General features: G+C 49.3%; 1 protein-coding gene across 9 annotated transcripts in view; it reads left to right on the forward strand.

The window, feature by feature from the left end:
- The window catches only part of LOC102449669 (H(+)/Cl(-) exchange transporter 5), an 82,641-nt gene that overhangs the window by 37,988 nt on the left and 25,242 nt on the right, over positions 1-19,411 (forward strand). For 6 of the 9 annotated variants that reach the window (XR_012895628.1, XR_012895629.1, XR_003088347.2 and 3 more), the window contains exons 3-5: positions 12,271-12,422; positions 15,508-15,607; positions 18,168-18,355. Coding sequence is in view for 5 of the 9 variants with exons in the window: in XM_075896674.1 (XP_075752789.1) it covers positions 12,271-12,422; positions 15,508-15,607; positions 18,168-18,355 (440 nt within the window). In the remaining 4 variants the exon portion in view is untranslated. Of the gene's footprint in view, positions 1-245; positions 410-6,662; positions 6,818-10,037; positions 10,178-12,270; positions 12,423-15,507; positions 15,608-18,167; positions 18,356-19,411 lie in introns of those variants that run through there. The other 3 variants (XM_025182136.2, XM_006118107.3, XM_006118106.4) reach the window with 3 other exon arrangements.

Raw genomic sequence — 19,411 nt, forward strand, 5'->3', positions numbered from 1 at the left:
TGCTAGAATTGCCTCTGGTACCCTGTTTTAAAAACTTGGTGTGACATGAACTCCCTTCCAGGCAGCCAGCACAGCGTGAGAGGTCAGTGGGTGCTCACGTCCCACAGTTGGTAGTTACGCGGTTTCAAATTTGAATGTCTTCAGAACTTTGGGGTGCACAGCATCTGGTCCTGGTGACCTGTTGCTGTGGAGTGGATCAGTTAGTTCTAAAACCCTCTTCCTGCTGACACGTCTTTGGCACAGTCCTTTGGATTGGTCACCCCACAAGAGTCGCTCTGATGTGGGGCTCTCCCCCATATTCTTGGCAGTGACGATTGTGAAGAACTCGGTTTGCTTTTCTGAGTGCTCCTGTAGCACCCTTGTCTGTTAGCGGCCCTACTGCCTGTTTTTCAGGGTTCCTACTTCTCAGGTACTTCAAAAGTTTCATCTCCTGGTGACAATCAAATGTCACAGGAGAATTCTTAAAAAGCACCTTCCTGGTAGCATGGGAATGTTTATTACATTAACCGAGTGGAGTCTAAAGGCTCTGATTTACAAACTGAGTTCTATTTATTGGCTTTCTAATTTTAAAGCCAATCTTCTCTCTTTATTTTCAGGGACCTGATTCACAATTTTAGATCCATTAGGGCTGACAGTACAGAAACTTACAGCACTGATGGTGCCCGCACCTTTGGCAAAGGCCAGAGATGATGCAGAACTCTCTGTAAATGTAGTGATTCTGTTGTCTTTGGTGTAATATATGTTTGCAGCGTTGTAACCAGGATGTTAGAAAGACAAGGTAGGTGAGGCAAGAGCTTTCATTGAACCAATTTCTCTTGATAAACAAGGCAAGGTCTCTCTGAGCTCAGAAGTTTCTCTCATCAAAGTTGGTCCAATAAAGAGATGTTACATCACCCGCCTTGTCTCTCTACTCGCCTAGGACCAATGTGGCTGTGACGACACTACAAAGGATCCTTAATGGGTGAGGCTTACTGATTCTGGTTGACCGGTGGGGGCTGGAGCAGCTCCTCACCCGCTGCAGGCCAGGGCCTGCTCCAGCCTCGCAGGGTGCGCTGTGGGTGGCAGCTGTGAAACTGACGACAAAGCCAGGCAGCCAGAGCCCAGCTGCCCTGGGTGGCTGGACTCTCTGGGGCCATGAAATTGACATGGCTGCGCTGCTCCCTGTGGAAACTCCTGGTGGCTTTTCCTGGCTATTGTTGGGGAACGGGATGTTGGGCTATTGTTGGATGCCCTGGGGCAGTGTTCTTCGGTCCTGGTGGGATGTGGGGGTGGGGGCAGCCCTCTGTTTGGAGAGGCAGGGCTTTCCGTGTTCGGCAGTAACAAGCAAAACTGCCTTAGTGAAACGCCTGACAATCGCAATGTCCTCTCCCAGCTGGATCGCCCCCAACCTTTGGCTTACCCCTCCGGTAACAACGGGGCAGAAAATCTGTTAGTTTGCCAATCTTAAGGACTCTCGTGCGGTGCTTGCCGTTTCGCCAAGAAGTGATGTGTGATTATATATTTACTCGGACTGTGCGTCCTGGAATTTCCAATTTGGACTCTTGCACCTCAGGATTAGAGAGAGAGATGAGCCGCATTTTTCTTGATTTACTGCTCTGACAGCGAAGCGACGCCCATGGCCGGTAACTTTTATGCTTGTTCTGCGGGAGAATACACCAATGCATTCATCCAGTAGTTCCAAATTCTAACAGCATTTCTCACACCATGTGGCTAATGATCCTTCAGCGCTAATTAGCCTAAGCTGCTGTTCACACCCTAACAGCTGTGCTAACTTGGCAAGGAGAGGGCTAGCTCTGGAATGCTTTGTATTTCTGTTCTCCTTGAATATTCCATTAATCTTGTCTGCCTAAGTGCTGGATGAATGTAGCAGGGAGCAAAGTGGATTTTAACCCCATTCTTTAGCTAGTAGTGGTTGCTGTGGTCTCATGGGACAGAGCAGTAGAACATTGCTTCAGAGGGGATGTACTGGCTGAGTTCTGCCCTGTTTAACAGCTACACACAACAGCCTGGCTTTGCCTGTACTCGCTGTGAAACTGGACCTAGTAGCTTTGCGTTGGTTCATTAGTTTGCATGTGAAACACCAGCCCCCTTCCACACCTGTCCTCTGCTCTGTGGGTGGTTCTACTATTAGCTTGCGGCTGGGCTAGTGATGCAAGCATGCTGGGTTTTGAGTAGCAAGGAGGAGGATGGTGTGAAATGTGCAACTGACCAAGCCTTTGTGTTGTGGTGGTCTGTATTAGGGTGCAGAGGAGGAAAGATGGGCTGTTTTCCCTTGTTTTGGGGGGTGGCTCGCGTTTGGTGTGGAATGGAAGAAAATTCTTTATGGTGACCTGTGAAATGTGGAGCTCCCTAACCGTTTTGGAGGCCTTATATAGACGATAATATCCAGAGCTATAGTAGCAAGGAATACGAGAGTTCTGGAAGGGCTATAAATCTTCCTGCTGCAGGGAAATAAGTCCCAAATTTGAATGTGGGGGGGAGGAGGTAGGAAGAAATTTTGCCTGCAAGCAGATTATTTCATTAATGGCTTTCTGCAAGACTTCTCGCACTTGCCTCTGAAGCACTTGGTGCCAATTGTTGCTGGTTATAACAGGTTACTGGCTGGCTGGACCTCTGATCTAAGGGCGACATCTTGACCACTTTGACATCAATGGTGAAACTCCCATTCACTACAGTAGGGCCAGGATGCCCCCTGAGTTTCTTTAGGGGGCTGGGACGCATACGTACAGTATCTGTTGGAAACTGAAGGCATCTGACTGAGGTTTCTCTTGGGCCAGATGTAAAGCTAGTCTATGGAGCACTTTCCCAGTGACTGTCCGGCAAATACCTTAGGCAGAGTTTGCACGTTCTGATCATATATGTGTGTGAGTCAAACAAGGATCTGTGTGTTGTTCAGTGTCTCTTTTTGGTTTTGGTTTGCCTTGATTACCACGGAAGGTGTAAAACTAGAAATATTCTGTTTTTGAACAAGTGGCAAAGTTCTTGAACAAAGAGCCTCTGGAGACCTCACTGAAGAGGCTGGGTGTGTTTATGCAGAGGACTGTACTTAGGGTGCGCATGTTCTAATGGGCTGTATGATCCAAAAACCCTTTAAGGGCAGCTGGCAAGGGAGTTCTCCAAAGGATGACACGTGAGGTCTTAAATGTGAGCCAGGATGACACGCCAACCGTTGATATCCTTGTGAAATGAATGCTTTAGCCTATAGAAGGGTTTCTGTGTTTCTCGGTTATGCTAAGTAGCAATGTTAAAGTGTAAACAGAAATCGGGCTGTTGCTTATGCTAGCGTAAGTCTAGGGGGAATACAGGAAATTGAGTGAGCTCATGGGAGTAAAGTTGGAGATGGTGTGATGGGAAAATGGAAGGGTTTGCAGAACTAAGGATCTACTCTAAAGTCATGTGGTGAATTTGTGTTGGGTTTTGGCAGGGCTTTTGAGAAGTTTGAATGTTTTCTTAAAATGCTACCCGTGTTGATCATATGGGAAGACCTTGACGTAGATGTTTGATATGTGACTTAAAGCGCCAATAGAGAGGTGGCAGAAGTGTAAATACGATAATACGTAGATTTAATGTTAATTTGATAATGGTTAATAAAAGGAGTAACCTTGCTAAATTGCAGGAGCATTCCATTTAGCATCAAAAGGGGTATGCTTAGGTTACAGGATCACATGGCTGTACTACCACTCAGCTTCAACAGACTGATCCTCCTGTTAGTACACCCTTACATCTCCGAATGTGAGTATACTCACGGTACCTGCATAGATGCTAATTCCATGCCTGTTTGCTTAACTAATCATCCTTCTTTTAAATAAAGTTTGGCTCTACCATTCAAAGGGTCATCTGCTAAACTAATTTGTATGTAACCTACCTAGAGGCTTGGCCCTGAGAACTAAGTTTGGTTTATTGCAACCTTAGTTTTAACGACTTACTATTGATCGGCAACATTTAAAAGTCCAGGTTACAGTGTAGAAATGGCATGCCAGGAGTTATGTATACTGAAAATATGTTCTTAAGTTTTGTATCCGAATTGAGGCGGAGAACCAGGTTTCCTGCAAGGCAAGATATTTACACACCTCTGTCTATTGAAGTGGAAAAACTTAAACAACAACAAATAGTCTTTCAGCACGTTAAAGACTAGCACAACATGTAGATGGTATCATGAGCTTTCGTGCATGTTTTGTTAGTCTTTAAGGTGCTGCGAGACTATTTGTTGTTTCTTAAGTTTTTCCAGTTACAGACTAATGTGGCTACCCCTCTGAAGCTTCTGTTGAAGTGTTAATTAAGCATTGTAAGCTAATGCAATGGATTCCCGATTACATATTAAATTAATGGGGATATGAAGTCAACAGGGAGTAGCTCACAGGAGAAGGCATGGCAGTTGTACTGTGTCTGAATGTAGATGATGCATAAGTAACTTTGGGATGACACCCTTCTATTCCTGCACTTAAGAAATAAGCAGGCAGCGGATTTACATTCATGAGAACAGGATCCAAGCCATCCTTGGCTGAAGATGTTGCAGAAAAGGGTTTGGATGTGAAGCTTGTTCAGATAAGAGTAACTTGTTTGTTAAACAGAGTCTGTAGACAGTGTGCTGTGATGGGTTTATCAGGAATCTTTTGGTTCCAGTGCATTCCTTGTTATCACTTAAATCTTGACACTTGGATGATAGATGTATTGTTTTTCACTGTGACTATATCTCAGAGCTCTGAAGAAAGGTGCTGATCTTGCACTATTCCCTGGGGGGTAGCGGACCTGGTGTGTCTGGGAACCTTCCGTGGATAAAACCGATTGCTTTCCGGGGCGGGTTCGCCTACTACTAAGTGGCAGGGCTCCAAGGAGACTGGCAGGCCGGGGATGTCACAGAGCTGACAACTTGGTAAGCACACACAAGTCTCCCGCACACTGGAAGTTGGAGGTAACAAGGTGTTTGAAGAAGCCTAGGTAGGGCCAGGCATGGTGGTCAGCGATGTCATGGTTATGGCCATGAACCGTTGCTGATCTTGGCATCTTTCCAACACCAGGGGGTGCAGCACATGGTTTCTAGCTTGGGGTCAGTCCCCGCAGAGTCCCTTTGTCACGCAGGACCAAAGTCCATATTCACCATGGTGTAACATGCCAGAGCCATAGAGCGAGGCCGAAATGAAGCAGGTTATCCCTCGCCTCTTGGAGCCAGGGAACCGTCATCGGGTGTTGTGCCTGTCCTAGGCTAAGGTGCAATCCCCGGCAGACTCTGCAAAGCGGTGGGATGGAGGGTCGAAGCCATGCCCATAATGGGACAGCGTGGCTGGCCTGGGGGTACCGTCTGTGTGGAACGTGGCAGGCACCCCAGGCGTGTCGCCTTGGCTCTTGTAGCGGGCAAAACATCAACAGGCGAATGGGAAACGAGCGCGGCCCTGCAAAACGTGCCCTTGTGAAAGAGACTGTAACCCGTGGGACCCCTCCAGACAGATCCCAGGCGCTGAGAGGCGGGGAGCCAAATGCACAGCGTTGGTCACAAAGAGCTACGTTGTAAGCCACCGTAGCTGGAGGGAGATGCAAGTGCCCTGCGCTGTCCAATGTGTGGAAACGCCTGTGCATCAGATAACCGCCTCTGTAGTGGTCAGTACTGCAGTATAAATGCCCATCTCTCACCTGGAGGACACTGGATGGTGGCATTCATTGAAGGAGCTGGGTGGATTCCGAAGACTGGCCTAGCAGGGATGTTGGGGATTGGAATTCAGGGGCAGAGACGTGTCGGAAGCCAGCCCCAAGCAAGCAGCAGGTATTTGGTGCTAGTTGCCACTGGGGATGTAAGCGACTAGTCTGATAAGCAAATACTTATTGGATAGTTGACTACGGACTCGATTAGTGGCTTTCGGCAGCAGAGGGGGGGAGCAGGAGCTGGTGCTGGGAGGAACTGGCTTAAAAACTATTCCCCTCTCCTGCCCTGCAGCACCATCTCTGCTATGGGGCAGGGAAGGCAGAGGTGCAGTGGAGGGGGGGACCAGGTGCGAGCTGGAACAGCTGATTCCCAGCTTGCGCCTGGTCCCGCCCGCTGTCCTTCAGCCTTTTAAATGTCTTAAGAGCCTGGCGGCTCTTAAGACATTTAAAAGGCAGAGCTGCAGCGGGGTTAACTTCCTGGCCGGAAGCTAACCCTGCTGTGGCTCTGCAGTTTCCCCCTTATCGACTAGACAATGGAAATTCCATCGACTCGTCGATGAGCTGATTAAACACCATTTCACACCCTAGATGTCACTGTTCGTGCTTATGAAAGCGAGTAGCTTGCTCTCCGTTCCGAAGCAATGAACAGTCTCTGCAGCGGTCTAGGGCTGGGGCCGATGGTGAAATGTGTAGGCAGTCCTGAGCAACGGAGAATCTAATGTCTGTAGGGAAGGACTTGAACCATCCGCTAGCTCTTCGCACCCCCGTTCCTCTCCCCAAAGCGTGATGTCGGTTGCTGCAGTCGCTGCTTCTGCCAGGAATTTAAAGTCTCTGGCTCCAGCATCCTTGTGAGGTTTCCAAAGTCTCTGGCTCCAGCGTCCTTGTGAGGTTCCCGGTGTGCCGGTTGTGAAGGCAGGGACGCTGCATCTTTAACCGTCCTCTGTGCAGCTCAAATCCTCCCTCTTTCAAAGGAGGTCCAAGAGTCCGCTCATGTGACTGTCAGCTGGTGACGACATGCTCCATGCAGGGAGAGCCGGGCCGTGCTGGGAAGGGAGGGGAATGCAGCAAGTGCCACTGGAAAGGAAGTTACCCCGCAGTCCCCTCACCAGTCTCCCGGAGCCATGAGACGGGCTCCAGAAGGCACTCCTGTGTCGGCGGAGAGGCAGAAATCCAAGTGAGGGTAAGGAGGCTGTTCTGGCTAATTAGAGCAACACGCAGCGGCTGCTCGGGAGCAGGGGGTAAACTGCGGGTCATTGTTCGAAGGCTGCCGCTCTGATTTCTCCAGTGCTGAGAGGAGGGTGCTGTGAAGGGCCAAGAGTGAATATTGAATTTCTGCCCTCGAGTGCAGCCGTGCAGAGCGCTGTAAACACGCGATCCCTGTCCTTTGTGCAAAGCCGTTCTGCCTCCAGCGGTTCTCACGGTGGAAGGCTGGGGCACCCCAGAGAAAACTGTCCCCCCCCCCACTCCCGCAAGCGCTGTGACCACTTTAGTGCCACACTGGGGGCCCATGGACAGAGCGATGCTCTGTGTAGGGGCACGTGCGGCTTTATGCGTAAGTACTCTTAGCAAATTTTCCGAAAGGTTTTAAACCAGGGAAAATCTACAAATGAGGCTTTGGCCTCTTGCTTTGGCCGGGGGCGAGTGAGGAGGGGGGGAAGCGGATATGCTGAAAAGTCTGTTTTCAAATGCCTAACTTCTGCCGATGAGTTGTTTTGCCTCCCTGCTAGCTGGTATCTTTGGCTTCGGTCTCCGCTTCAGTACCAAACGCTGATCTAAGTGAGCTAATTAGGGATGTGGGAAATCTGTTGAGTCATGTTGTCCGTGACTGGGCAGGACCGGGCTCCAGCAGACATGTGGCCCTTCCTGCCTGTTTCGAGTCTGTCTGTAATGGCTTAGTGTTTTGATTGTGACAAGCAGGGACAGGAAATGCAGCCCCGGTAAATATTGATGCCTACCAGCCATCTTCTCGTCCAGTGTTGCTCTGGCAAATGGGAGGATGTTTCTTTTTATGTTGGGCGGAAAGGTGAATTGGTCCATGCTCATGTGCTTGCCTTGTGTTGTCAGGACTCTCCTTTGCCTTGGGAAATGGGACTCGGATGGATAATTCTCTTAAAGATGATGGCGGCCGCTCGAGGAGTTTTCCCTCCGTAACAGGGGTGCTGTGGGGAAAGCTGTGCTGTGCTCACCTCTCCCTGACCAGGGCAGGCGCGTTCTAGAGGGTCCAAGGGAATGGACCCCTAGAGCTTCCTTCCAACGCCCACGTTTGGGCAGGTAGCTGCTTGTCTGCACAGCAGGTTACTTCGGTGTAGGTTCAGGTGTGACTCGAGTGCATCAGCCTGCTGCCTAACAACATCCTGTGCGCATGCTGCGGCAGCACCCGTGACTTAGCACGCCAGGCCGTGCTCCGGGACTTTGCTGCGGTGGAGCAGCCTCCACGTGGAACCTAACTGTGCCCTGATTGGGCACGCTGTCGGTTCCTACCCCAGCTTGCTGCGCACTAACTTCACCTGGCGACTAGGGATGTAAGTGACTAATCGACTATCCGATGAGCAAAAGCTTATTGGATAGCCATCACGTTAGCCAACTAGTCACTTCCCCCCCTTGCTGCCTGTATCACAAAGAGGCAGCAAGGGGGGGAAGCGGAGGGGATGCCGGCTTAAAAGCCTGTTCCCTCCAGCTCCGTGGGACAGGGCAGGGGCACAGCGACGGTGCTTCCGCTTTGAAATGTGCAAGAGCCCCAGCGGGGATTGCAAAGTTGGAACATTGAAAGACAAACCAGCAGGGACTCTTGTACATTGCAAAGGCGGAACACGTGCTAGTCCTTATCGACTAATCGACTAGTCGATGGGACTTCCATCGACTATTCGATTTATTCATTAATTGATATTTAACATCCCTGCTGTCGACAAGCCCTTTATAACTGACACATTGTATCACCGGAGTCTCCAAAGAGCAAATGACTAGGGGTGATTGAAATACACCTGCCTGAGGTCTCCTGCGGGTTCTCCGCTGTGTGTGGTCTTTGGGCTGCTGTGATCTGGCTACTTTGGGCTGACCCTCGGCTAGGAGCAGGTTCCGTGGGAGTTGTCTGGGGATATCCCAGGGGAGTGAATCTGATTGGGTCTTGGAAGGATCTAGGCTGAACAATGCCATTTTATGGAGTCTTTTCAGTCCCTGGGAGGGCTGCGAAGCTGAGCCCAAAGGCCGTGGGTTAATAGATGAGCTTTCATAGAATCATAGAATACTAGGACAAGTTTTCTCCCTCCTCCTTATGACACCCTTTTAGATACCTGAAAACTGCTCTCATGTCCCCCCCCCCCCAATCTTCTCTTTTCTAAACTAAACAAATGCAATTCTTTCAGCCTTCCTTCATAGGTCATGTTCTCTAGACCTTTAGAGAAGAACAGTTCCATGCTTTTGAAACGGCGGGTCACTTTTATTGAGCAAGAATTAACCCTTTATCTGCAGTCTCAAGTTTTAATTTGCAGAGTTTCCATAAGACTGCAATTTATCTGATTCTTTGGGGTTCCACCCCACCCCCCAAGGATGGCATAGTTAGGACTCTGTTCGCTATTGCTGATTATAGTGACTCCATAAAACTGTGAAGAGAGATTAAAAAGACTTGGACTTTTCAGCTTAGAAAAGAGGAGACTAAGGGGGGAATAAGAATGAGGTCTATAAAATCATGCCTGGTGTGGAAAAAGTGCTTAAGGAAAAGTTATTTACTTATTTCCACAATATAAGAACTAGGGGGTCACCAAATGAAATTAATAGGCAGCAGATTTAAAACAAATAAAAGGAGGTTTGTCTTCACTTAGCGCACAGTCAACCTGTGGAACTCCTTGCTAGAGGATGTTGTGAAGGCCAGAATTTTAACAAGGTTGAAAAAAGAGCTAGATAGCCATTGATGGACCTAACCTCCATGAATCTATTAGCCAGGATGGGTAGGAATGGTATCCCTAACTTCTGTCTGGAAATGGGTGACAGGAGAGGGATTGCATGAGGGTTACCTGTTGTGTTCCCTCCCTCTGGGGCATCTGGTATTGGCCACTGTCGGCAGACGGGACATTGGGCTGAACAGACCTTTGGTCTGACCCAATGTGGCCGTTCTTGCATACATCAGGGTGCTTCTGGGTACGTACCTAAATCCATCTCGTTGCTTTACTCTTACAGCTGTGGTCTGATGATCACAGTGGTCCTTTCTAGCTTTAGAATCTATGAGCTCCCAGTCTCACAGAGCCGTCCACTGTCTCTGCATAGCCCCTTAAGGGAGCTGTATCGCAGCAGCGTGCCGGGCTGGGGGAGCGTCCAATAGATTTACGAGCTGCTTGAGTCTGTGTTCTGGGGACTGCATGGGAGGGCCCTTGCGGTGCTAACTGGGAGGGGCCAAAACACTGAAGGACGGAGCTGCGGAGAAGCATAAAGCTGGAGTTTCTTTTAAAACTCTAATGCCTCTGCCTTGCCTGTTCCGTCCAGACTCAGCCTCCGTTCAGCACCATGTCCTGCCCTTCAGCCTGCTTGAGAATCTTTGGCCGCTTCTGTAAGTTACAAGCCTTGCTGGGGATACTTGTGTTCACTGTGAAAGCAAGTCAGGGGGTCCACCCTCAGCCAACAGGGCGCTCCGGCATGTGCGGTTCGTAAGCTGTAAGTGCATGCTTCCTGGCAGAGTTTGCTTTCGACATGTTTTCTCTCCACTCGTAAGTGCTCTTCAGAGGGCAGAGTAAAATGCTCTGCTCCTTCCTGAGCTTGATCTAGCGATCAATAAAACCAGATCAGCACTATGAAATCATCAGGCAGGGCGCCGTTCAGCAGCAGCTGTCCGTTGTGATAGTGCTTCCGAGCAGCCCTTCCAAGGGCACGGTTTATGGTGCTTTTTGCCTTTCGCCCTGGGGTTAGGTTTTTCATTTCATTAATGATTAAAGGCTAGCGCCTTAGGCCTCTGGAAGAAATGGAAAGCCTTGAGTTGCTTGGGCTGTAGAGGGAATTCAGAGCGGGAATGCCTGTAACATGAAAGCTTCCTTAAAGGAGGCCAAACTGGCTGCAAAATGATTATTCCCGGGTAAAACCTTCCTTCATTCTCATTGTAACCTGGGGAATCCTTGCTGCTTGAACATCCGTGGGCTTTAGAAGAAAAGTATGCATGGAGTAGTATTAAAGGAATCCACTGGTATAGACCAGGATCAAAGGTCTGTGCCTGCATATACAAAGGGGTGGTCTGATTTTCACGGGAAGCATTTGTTCCGCATTTATTAATCTGTCCAGAAAAGCCGCTTGATTTTCCTTGGATTGGGTTTAAGACTGTTCTATTCCCCCACCCTTTCTTCTGGCCCCTTCATGTCTCCAACTCACGTGAAAAAGAATTAAGCAGCGCATTTCCGAGTGGCAGCAAACAAACGTTGGCTTACTGTGTTTTCAGGCTCTTTTCCGATTAGAGATTACACGTCCTCTGAAACTGACGACTAAGGCAGCAATGGATTAACGAATGTTCTGCAGATGGAAACGAGTTAAACTGTATCACATGAGAGCAAATGCATTTGAGTTTTAAGGGGGGACACTTTCATCTCTTGACTTCATGTTCAGTGGCTTTACCCTTGGGAGAGAACAGGGCAGGCTGCTGGGCTCTGGGCCAGGCCTACACTGCGGGAGGAGGGGGCGGGGTCAGCTAAAGGCACACAGCTCCAGCTTTTGTAAATAACGTAGCTGGAGTCGATGTACCTCAAGCTGAGCTTGGCGCTGTCTCCCCAGTGGGAGGTGGTTGGGAGAGAGGCTCCCGTCTACTCCCCTTATTCCTCGTGACAGCCCGCAGGGGCGGCCTGAGTGTTCCATTGAGCCGGCCTTAACTAGACCCACTAAATTGAACCCCGGAAGATGGATCGCCAGCGCATCCACCCTCCAGTACATAGAGACGTGGCCTTAGAGTCAGGAGATCTGGGTTCTGTTCTCCTCTCTGCCATTGACCTGCCTTGTCACTTAGTTTTCTTTCCCCTCTCTGCCTGTTTTCCTTCCCGCCCTTTGTCTAACCTTGTCTATTCGCATTGCCAGCTCCTGGGGGCATGTGTGTGTACAGTGGCTGTGATAACAAGGTCCCAGCCTCAGCAGGGGCACCTTGGCTGCGCTCGAATACGATGAATGCCCAGCGGTCGCTCCTTCTGGTTTGGCTTGTTCTAGCATCATGCTGCTTGCTGCTGCCCTCCTCTTCCTTCTGGGACTGTTTCTCTTTTCCCCACTTGCCTCCTTCGTTTTCTTAAATGCCATTCTGGCTCGGTCCGTGACGCTGTACGTGGAAGGCCTCTAGTCCCACGACTCCAAAAATCCTAGCTCCATAGTCACCTTTCCTGGACACTTGATTGCTGCCGCCGAAGCTGAGCGTTCACTTGACCGACAGTATTTCTAGTCCTTCCGTTGGGAGAAGCGTAACCCAGTACTGCTCCTCGGGGTGGGCTGCTCGAGCACTGCTCTTAGCAGACGGGTGCTCTGGGAGGAGAGGAACCTGTCCAGTCCCGGGGGCTCCAGACTAGAGAGGGTCAACCTGTAGCTGCCTGCACCTAGGACTGTCTTCATCCCATCTGTGGGCAGCCTCGGACGTGGGAAATGTTGGAATGAATGCACCCTTTCGTTTGTTCTCTTTTTCAGGGTTCTCCTTATACAATGGAGGAGGGATGAACGGCACAAGCCACATGATGGACTTTCTGGAGGAACCTCTGCCGGGGGTGGGTACCTATGAAGATTTCAATACCATCGACTGGGTGAGAGAGAAATCCAGAGACCGGGACAGGCACAGAGAGGTAAGTCTGTTTCTTGCTGCTTTGCTTGTCACCCATGGTGCAAAACTGAATTGTCTGCATGTACACCTTTGCCTCCTTCTCTGAATACTTGAATCTGGAGACACGTACAGGAATATCTGAGGTTGGAGGGCTTGTTCCCAGAGAGTGACCAAAGCACAGGTGGCCTTTTAGTCCATGGAAACGTAGGTACAAATTTTACCGGCTGCCCTGCATTTCTGCACAAGGATTGTTAAATGCTGGAAACCTGCTCCAACCTGTCAGCGTCTTGCAATGACACGTGGGATGGAGCCAGCTCCATTTATCCCGTCTTTTGCCGAGTTTCTCTGCGTCCTGGATGCAGGAAGCTTCTGGGAACTGCATTACTGAATTGGGGGAGATGGCGAACACGCCGCATGCATAGTTTTGTTTGTGTATATTGAACATCTCTGATCCGGCACGCTCTGGCCCGGCCACGTCCGTGGTCCAGCATGATTTGGGTTCACCGGATGGCCCCTTATCACGGATGTAGCAAAGTTTCTCGCGGTCCCATAAAGTTTGTTTACAGTCCTCGCAGTCCGAGTTCTGTGCTGTTATTTAGCTTTCATTCACCCCTAGCTGTCTTCCAAGAGCCATGTAAGCAGTGCAGTGTGGGTAATGCTGCTAGACAATATTGGTCACCCGCGGTTCGGCAAATTCTCTGGTTTGGCACTGGACAGGTCCCGAGGGTCCTGACTAGAGAGGTTCGACCTGTAAGAAAGAGCAAGATTTCTTTTTGAGCACATCATAATGATCAGCAAACAATAACAACGTGGCCATGAATTTTCAGCCTTAAAAACATGTTGCCTGTTGGAGAAAACTCAAGGGATGTAACTCACGAGTTCCTTCCCCAGCCCTTTCTAGCTTTGTGCGGTGACAGAGTTGGTTTGGATAGCAGAGGAGTGTCCTCAGGGGGGAATTAACCTCTCTGACCGGCCCCTGTATCGTAAGACCCTTGCTGGGAAGCTGTTTACAAGGCAGTGCCTGGCCTAAGTTTGTTAAATGCAACGCTCTGGTAATGAAACTTCCAGAAGAAAACTTTGGCTGAGTCCAACGCAAGCGACAACAAGCGAGGGGTGCCCAGAGGTAAGGCTGCTTGTCAGCACAGGAAACTGGGCCCTCTTGTGTGTTGCTCAGACTATCCCGAAGAGGAGCAAGTCCTCGGAAGACCCCGTAAATGGCTGTGTCGATGCTATAAGCATGGTGCTTCCCCCCTCTCCCCTTCAGCTCCTTTCTCACTGTCTGGGAGGGAGCGAATCCACAGGGATTGCACAGAAAAACCGAAGAGTATACAAACGGCCAGCTGACTGTCAGGAATACCTCGTGAAATGCCCAGACACACTGCTAATGCGTGCCCCTACCTCGTCTATACAAACACATTCAGATCAGGCTCCACCGAAAATTGCTAACTGGCCAAGCAGATTAGTTAGTTTGCAATTGTAAAAAGAAACCTACAGCAGACAGTTTATCCTTTCCTGCCCCGGCCTCGCTGGGTCAGTAGTCGCTATGTTCGTAAACAGTCTAGACAGTTGCTGCTGAAAGGCACAATCTAAAGAGAGAAGTAATTTAACATCCTTCAGCCAGAGGGGCATCTAACTTCATTTATTCTAGTTAATGGGGATTTGCTGTTTGGCCTTTTACCCAGGAGTAATGGACTAGGTACTGGGACTTGCACCAGAATTGTTAGAGCGCTCAGTAGCCCCCGTTGGAACCTTTCCCCCAGCTATCAAGAGCAGTGAGATGAACAAAAACAAAATATTATTACATGTTAGGTATAGTTAATAGTGCAGAGCCTTAGAGGAAGTGATTAGCCTTGATCTTAGGACTCAGAGCTGGGTCTAAGCCTTAAGTGATCTCCTCGGAGCAGCTGAATACTCCTGAACCAGCATGTCTAGCCTGAAAAGCTGTGTTGAAATAACCTTCCCGCTAACAAAGATTTATACGCACAAGATCAATTCCTGAGATTGTCAAGGCCTTGTATATCCCAGATCAGAGTATACTTGAATGCCCAGCCTCCGTCATTACTCCCCCAGCAACGTGCTGGGGGGCGGAGTCTGGAACAGCCACGTGGGCTGGATGGATCCAGCCCGCTCGGTGGCTTTGCCCACCCGTGGGCTAGAGGGTAGATGGAGCACACGAAACACTTGCACCGTGCTGAAAAAGATGCATCTATCTAGGACAGCCGTGGCCAACCCGCAGCTCATGAGCCACATGTGGCTCTTGCCCCCCAAAAGTGTGGCTTGAGAAGCAGCTTCTGCGCCCCTTGCAAATGGCACCCGCCCCCGCTCTCTCTCCCCCTCCCCCCCGGCCCCTGGCTTCCCTTTGCTTACTGGGTCAGAGCGGCAGGGTTTTAAAAAATGGCGCCCAAGATGGCGGCCGTCTTAAAGGGGTAGTAGTCTCCTTTTTAAAAAAATTTTTTGTTGTTTTTGACAATTCTGTTCTGGGGAGCTTTTTTCCCCCCTTGACAATTCTGGTGTGGCTTTTCGCATTTTTTCCACCGCTGTTTTGGCTCTCTTTAAGTGGGTTGGCCACCCCTGATCTAGGAGCTCAGATGCTCGTTGAGGATACGTGGCCTGACAGCAGGCTGTGGGATGCCCTGAAGGTAACTCTGTTTCCACAGACTGCTCAGGACCACAGTCCTGTTCTAAGTAAGTGCTGGGCTCAGAACAACTGCAGACAAGTAAGCGTGCAACTGTGAGAGGTTAAATCGGAAAAGTCATTTTAAGAGGAGTCTGGCTCAATCCTTCCTTTGATTTCCCTGGTTTGGGGGAAGCTTAATTTTCCTTGAGCCACACTTTGTACCTGGTCTGCATAATGCAGGGCCTGACACACTTGGCTGCAAGGTTACGTCTTGTTTTGGAAACCCTCTGTTTCCTGAGTACAGTCGTGTGATTGAAGGGTAGAGTTTGATCTTTAACTCGGAATGTTTGTATCGATGGGAGAAGCTCCGCCCTCTAATGTGAGTGTTAGTATTTTCCCCAGATGAATGAAAGCTATCTGCTTCTGAAATCGATCTGTGTGTGTGTCTGCTCTGCTGTGTCTAACGTCTGCCTCTCAACCTTTCCTCTAGATTGCTAGTAAAAGTAAAGAGTCAACATGGGCCCTGCTTCAGAGCGTGAGCGATGCCTTTTCTGGCTGGCTGCTGATGCTTCTCATAGGGTTGTTAGCAGGTGAGAGGACAACACAGTTGACAATGAATTCCCAGTCACCAGTGCTAGTGTGGATCCCCCACCCGAATTCTTGTGTGACCGGAGCCCGTGGCTTTCTGCACCGGAGCTGTGTGTTGCTGGCGGAGCCATGCTCGTACTTACAGCTGGTTCTGCTTCGATGGCTTTGCCGTGGAAGATCTATTTAAGCCAGGGCTGGGCAAAATACGGCCCTGGGGCCGAATCCAGCCCGCGGACCACCCTTCCGGGACCCTCAGGAACGTAGCTGCCGGTTTAAAGCTCAGTCCTTGCATCTCTCTCCCACCCCCAGCCCAATCCTCAGCTCCTAGTGGCCAGAAACAACTGGCCAGTAGGAATTGACCCCAGCCAATCTCTCAGCTCCTATTGGCTGGAAACAACTGCCTTAGGGGTGCTGCGGGCTTAGATAAGCTCCTCCCAGTCAGAGCCTGCCTCAGGCATCCTAGCCCCTCCTGCATCCCAACTCCCTCCCCCAGGTCACCATCAAAACCCTCTGCCCTGGTCACAACTTCCTCCCAGACTCTGTAACCCTCCTCCCCTTGGGCGGAATCCTCTCCGGCACCCAAACACCCTCCCAGACCTTGCACCCCATTCCTCTGCCCCAAGTCACCACCCACACCCTCTGCAGTCTGCACCCTTTTCCCCTTCTCCCAGGTCACAATTCTCTCCCAAACTCTGCACCCCCTCCTAGTGCCCCTCTCCCAGGCCAGAATCCTCTCCTGCACCCATGCCCCCTCCCTGACCCAAGTCACAACCCCCTCCTTTGCCCAAACTTCCTCTGACCCCACACTGTCTCCTGCACCCCAGTCCCTTACCCAGTGCGCCCTTCTGCACCCAACCTGTATCCTAGACCCTGCACTTCCTCCACAGAAAAGTGTGGCTCTCGACCACTTTCCAAAATCTTGGAGTGGCCCCCCCACCAAACATTATTGCCCACCCCTGATTAAGCACTTACAACCGTAGTGTCTGTCAGGATAGAAACGTGTAACAAGGTCGAATCTCCCTGATTGGGCATCCTGAATATGCCGCTCCCACTGCAAATCCAAGACTAAGCCTAACAAAGAGAAATGTCTCCGCTGCTCCGTACCCCATAGGTCATCAAAGAGCAGCTCGGTCCGACAGCCCAAGAGAGAGTCCCAAAGTTTGGGACCCTGAGGGCGCCCCCTTGTCACTACTGGAGCAGTCCACTTCTGGGACTCAGAGCAGCAGCTTTTTTGGCTCCTTTTTACTGCTGCGATGGGATAAAGGTGAGAGGCAGAAGGGAGCTTCCTAGGGGAGCCGGTTCCTGAATCTTTCAGAGGCAGATTTGCAGATCCCTCTATACTGCACCAGCAAGGAGTGGAGCAGTGATAAACGAGCGAGCTGCAGCAGCTACACTCACAATGAATGAGGCAGAGAGATTCCTATTTACATACGCAGGAGGCCTCTGGACGCAGGGCAATCGTACTTTGTGGCCCTGTCCATGAGTGTGCATGGGGAGTGTTGCTAAACGTCCAGCGTGTCTCCGAATCCATAGCACGCAGTCTGCAGCAGCAAGAGGGGTTGATTCCATTCATGGTCACAGTCTTGTTAATGCAACACGTTGGACGTGAGGGGCAAACCACCTCTAAGGAGGTTGGAGCCCATGGGAACTTAAAAACCACTGACCTTTGTTTCTTTACTGTCTCTTAATTCCATTTGTCACATACCTGTCACTCTCAGTTTCCAATGGGTATTGGAAATGCTTGATTTCCCAAAATGCATGCATCTGACGAAGTGGGTCTTTGCCCACGAAAGCTTATGCTCCGGTAAATCTGTTAGTCTATAAGGTGCCACAGAACTGCAGATTCAGACTGTCACGGCTACCCCTCTGATACTTGATTTCCCAAGTACTTTGTGGTTTAGTAGAACTCCAGGTTTAATGCTTACATGCTGTAGAAAAAGCAGAAGCCCTTTTTTACCCTGTCTGTGCCTCAAACTATCTGCCACCCCATATTTTGGTTGAAAAGATTACTTACTAACTAGGGATGTCACCAATTAACTGGTAAATATCTCCCTTTCCGGGCGATCTTTACCTGTTAACTGGCAGCCTGGCTGTGCTGGACCAGCCCTTCAACCCGACATGGGTTGGGGCGGGCTGCTCCAGCCTGGCCAGGTCCACTGTGCCATGGGCGGGGGTCACTCCAACCTGGCCAGACCTGCCGCCGTGGGTTGAAGCAGTTAACTGTGTGTGCAATGTTTAGCCAGTTAACTGATTAAACAGGATTTTACACCCCTCCTGATAACTTAAATGAATTGCGTTCTGATGCTTTTGGTGGGACTTGGTGCAGTTTTTGTCTCTTGAAATATTGAGGCATTTCTCTTCCATATTTCCAAAAGCATCCGTAGCTGATTCTTCTCTCGAGCGCCTGAAAGAACCAAACGACATTGTGTGCCCATAAGCAAATCCTGCAAGAATTGTATTTGTCGCTGTGGTAAATGTACCAGAATGCCACCGGAGAAGTAACCGTCAGGACATCCCGGCTATCTACAATCATTCTTAACTTTGTCTTCATTTTGCTATTAGGTTCTCTAGCGGGTCTGATAGACATCTCTGCCCACTGGATGACCGATTTGAAAGAAGGGCTGTGTCTGACAGGCTTCTGGTTTAACCATGAACACTGCTGCTGGAATTCCAATGAGACCACCTTTGAGGATAGGGATAAATGCCCGCAATGGGAGACCTGGTCACAGCTTATACTTGGCCATGGAGAGGTGAGCTGTAAAAATAATTGCTGGTCTGGTTTTTGTGCATTTACTTACTCACAAGGTGCCATCGGTCTTAGCACTCAATGCTGGCATCTTTCAGTAGTCTGAGTAAACCTAACTCTACGCAGTGGTTCTCAACTCGTTTCAGTCCACGGACCACCAGGCCAATCAAATTTTCGTGGACCACCTCTTTTTTGAGACATGATTAAAAAAAAGAGCAGACAACGAACATTTTGGTTTGAAATGTATTTCTTACTAACAGATTTCTGGTGCCTGCCCACGCCGTGTGACTTTGGACAATGTTCCTGTGGACCACCAAAAAAGTCACCATGGACCACCAGTTGAGAACCACAGCTAGGGCTTTATGTTTTGCCATGGCAGAATTCAATTTTAAACTGTTTTATAATTTTGATGGGTTAGATCAATGTTTTTTTATTTGTATTTTCACAGATGCATGCAATGTTGGGGTGTATCTCACTCAATTATTTTGTGGCACATTGAGATTAAAAAATATAAAACTCTATAATGGTTCTGACACCAATTTTCAAAATCACATGGCAAAATCTAGAAAGTAAATATCCTCAAATCAAGCTCTTAGGTTCTTAAGTAGTGTTTCTCTTTGTCTTTTTGGAAATTCAAATTATTACTGGTGGAAATATATTTTTTTCAGTTTGTGTGTGTACAGTGAAATTGATACGCACCGGCATTTGCCAATAAAAATCTATTCCTTTCAAGTCTAGCTATGTTAGTTGTGACAATTTCAGTAAGGGCAGAGGATAGCTTATTAATCTACATTTTTTGTTAGTCTCTAAGATGCTGCGGAACTATTCGTGGTTTAAGGTTCTTGTGTAAAGGTATCTGTATGCTAACAGATTTGAGTCTGGCCTCAAGTTTTTGCATAGTTTAGGGCAATGCAGAATTTATTTTTGTTGTTGTTTGTTTTAAAGAAATGGATTAAGAGCTTGTATTCTGTGCTGGTGTGTCCAATAAGTACGATGTTCATAATTGTTCAGGTGGTGTAGATCTCTGTCCTCTAAATTAAGCCTCTTCTTAAAGACACAC

The sequence above is a fragment of the Pelodiscus sinensis genome, chromosome 13 (assembly GCF_049634645.1).
Source record: "Pelodiscus sinensis isolate JC-2024 chromosome 13, ASM4963464v1, whole genome shotgun sequence".
Classification (NCBI taxonomy): Eukaryota; Metazoa; Chordata; order Testudines; family Trionychidae; genus Pelodiscus; species Pelodiscus sinensis.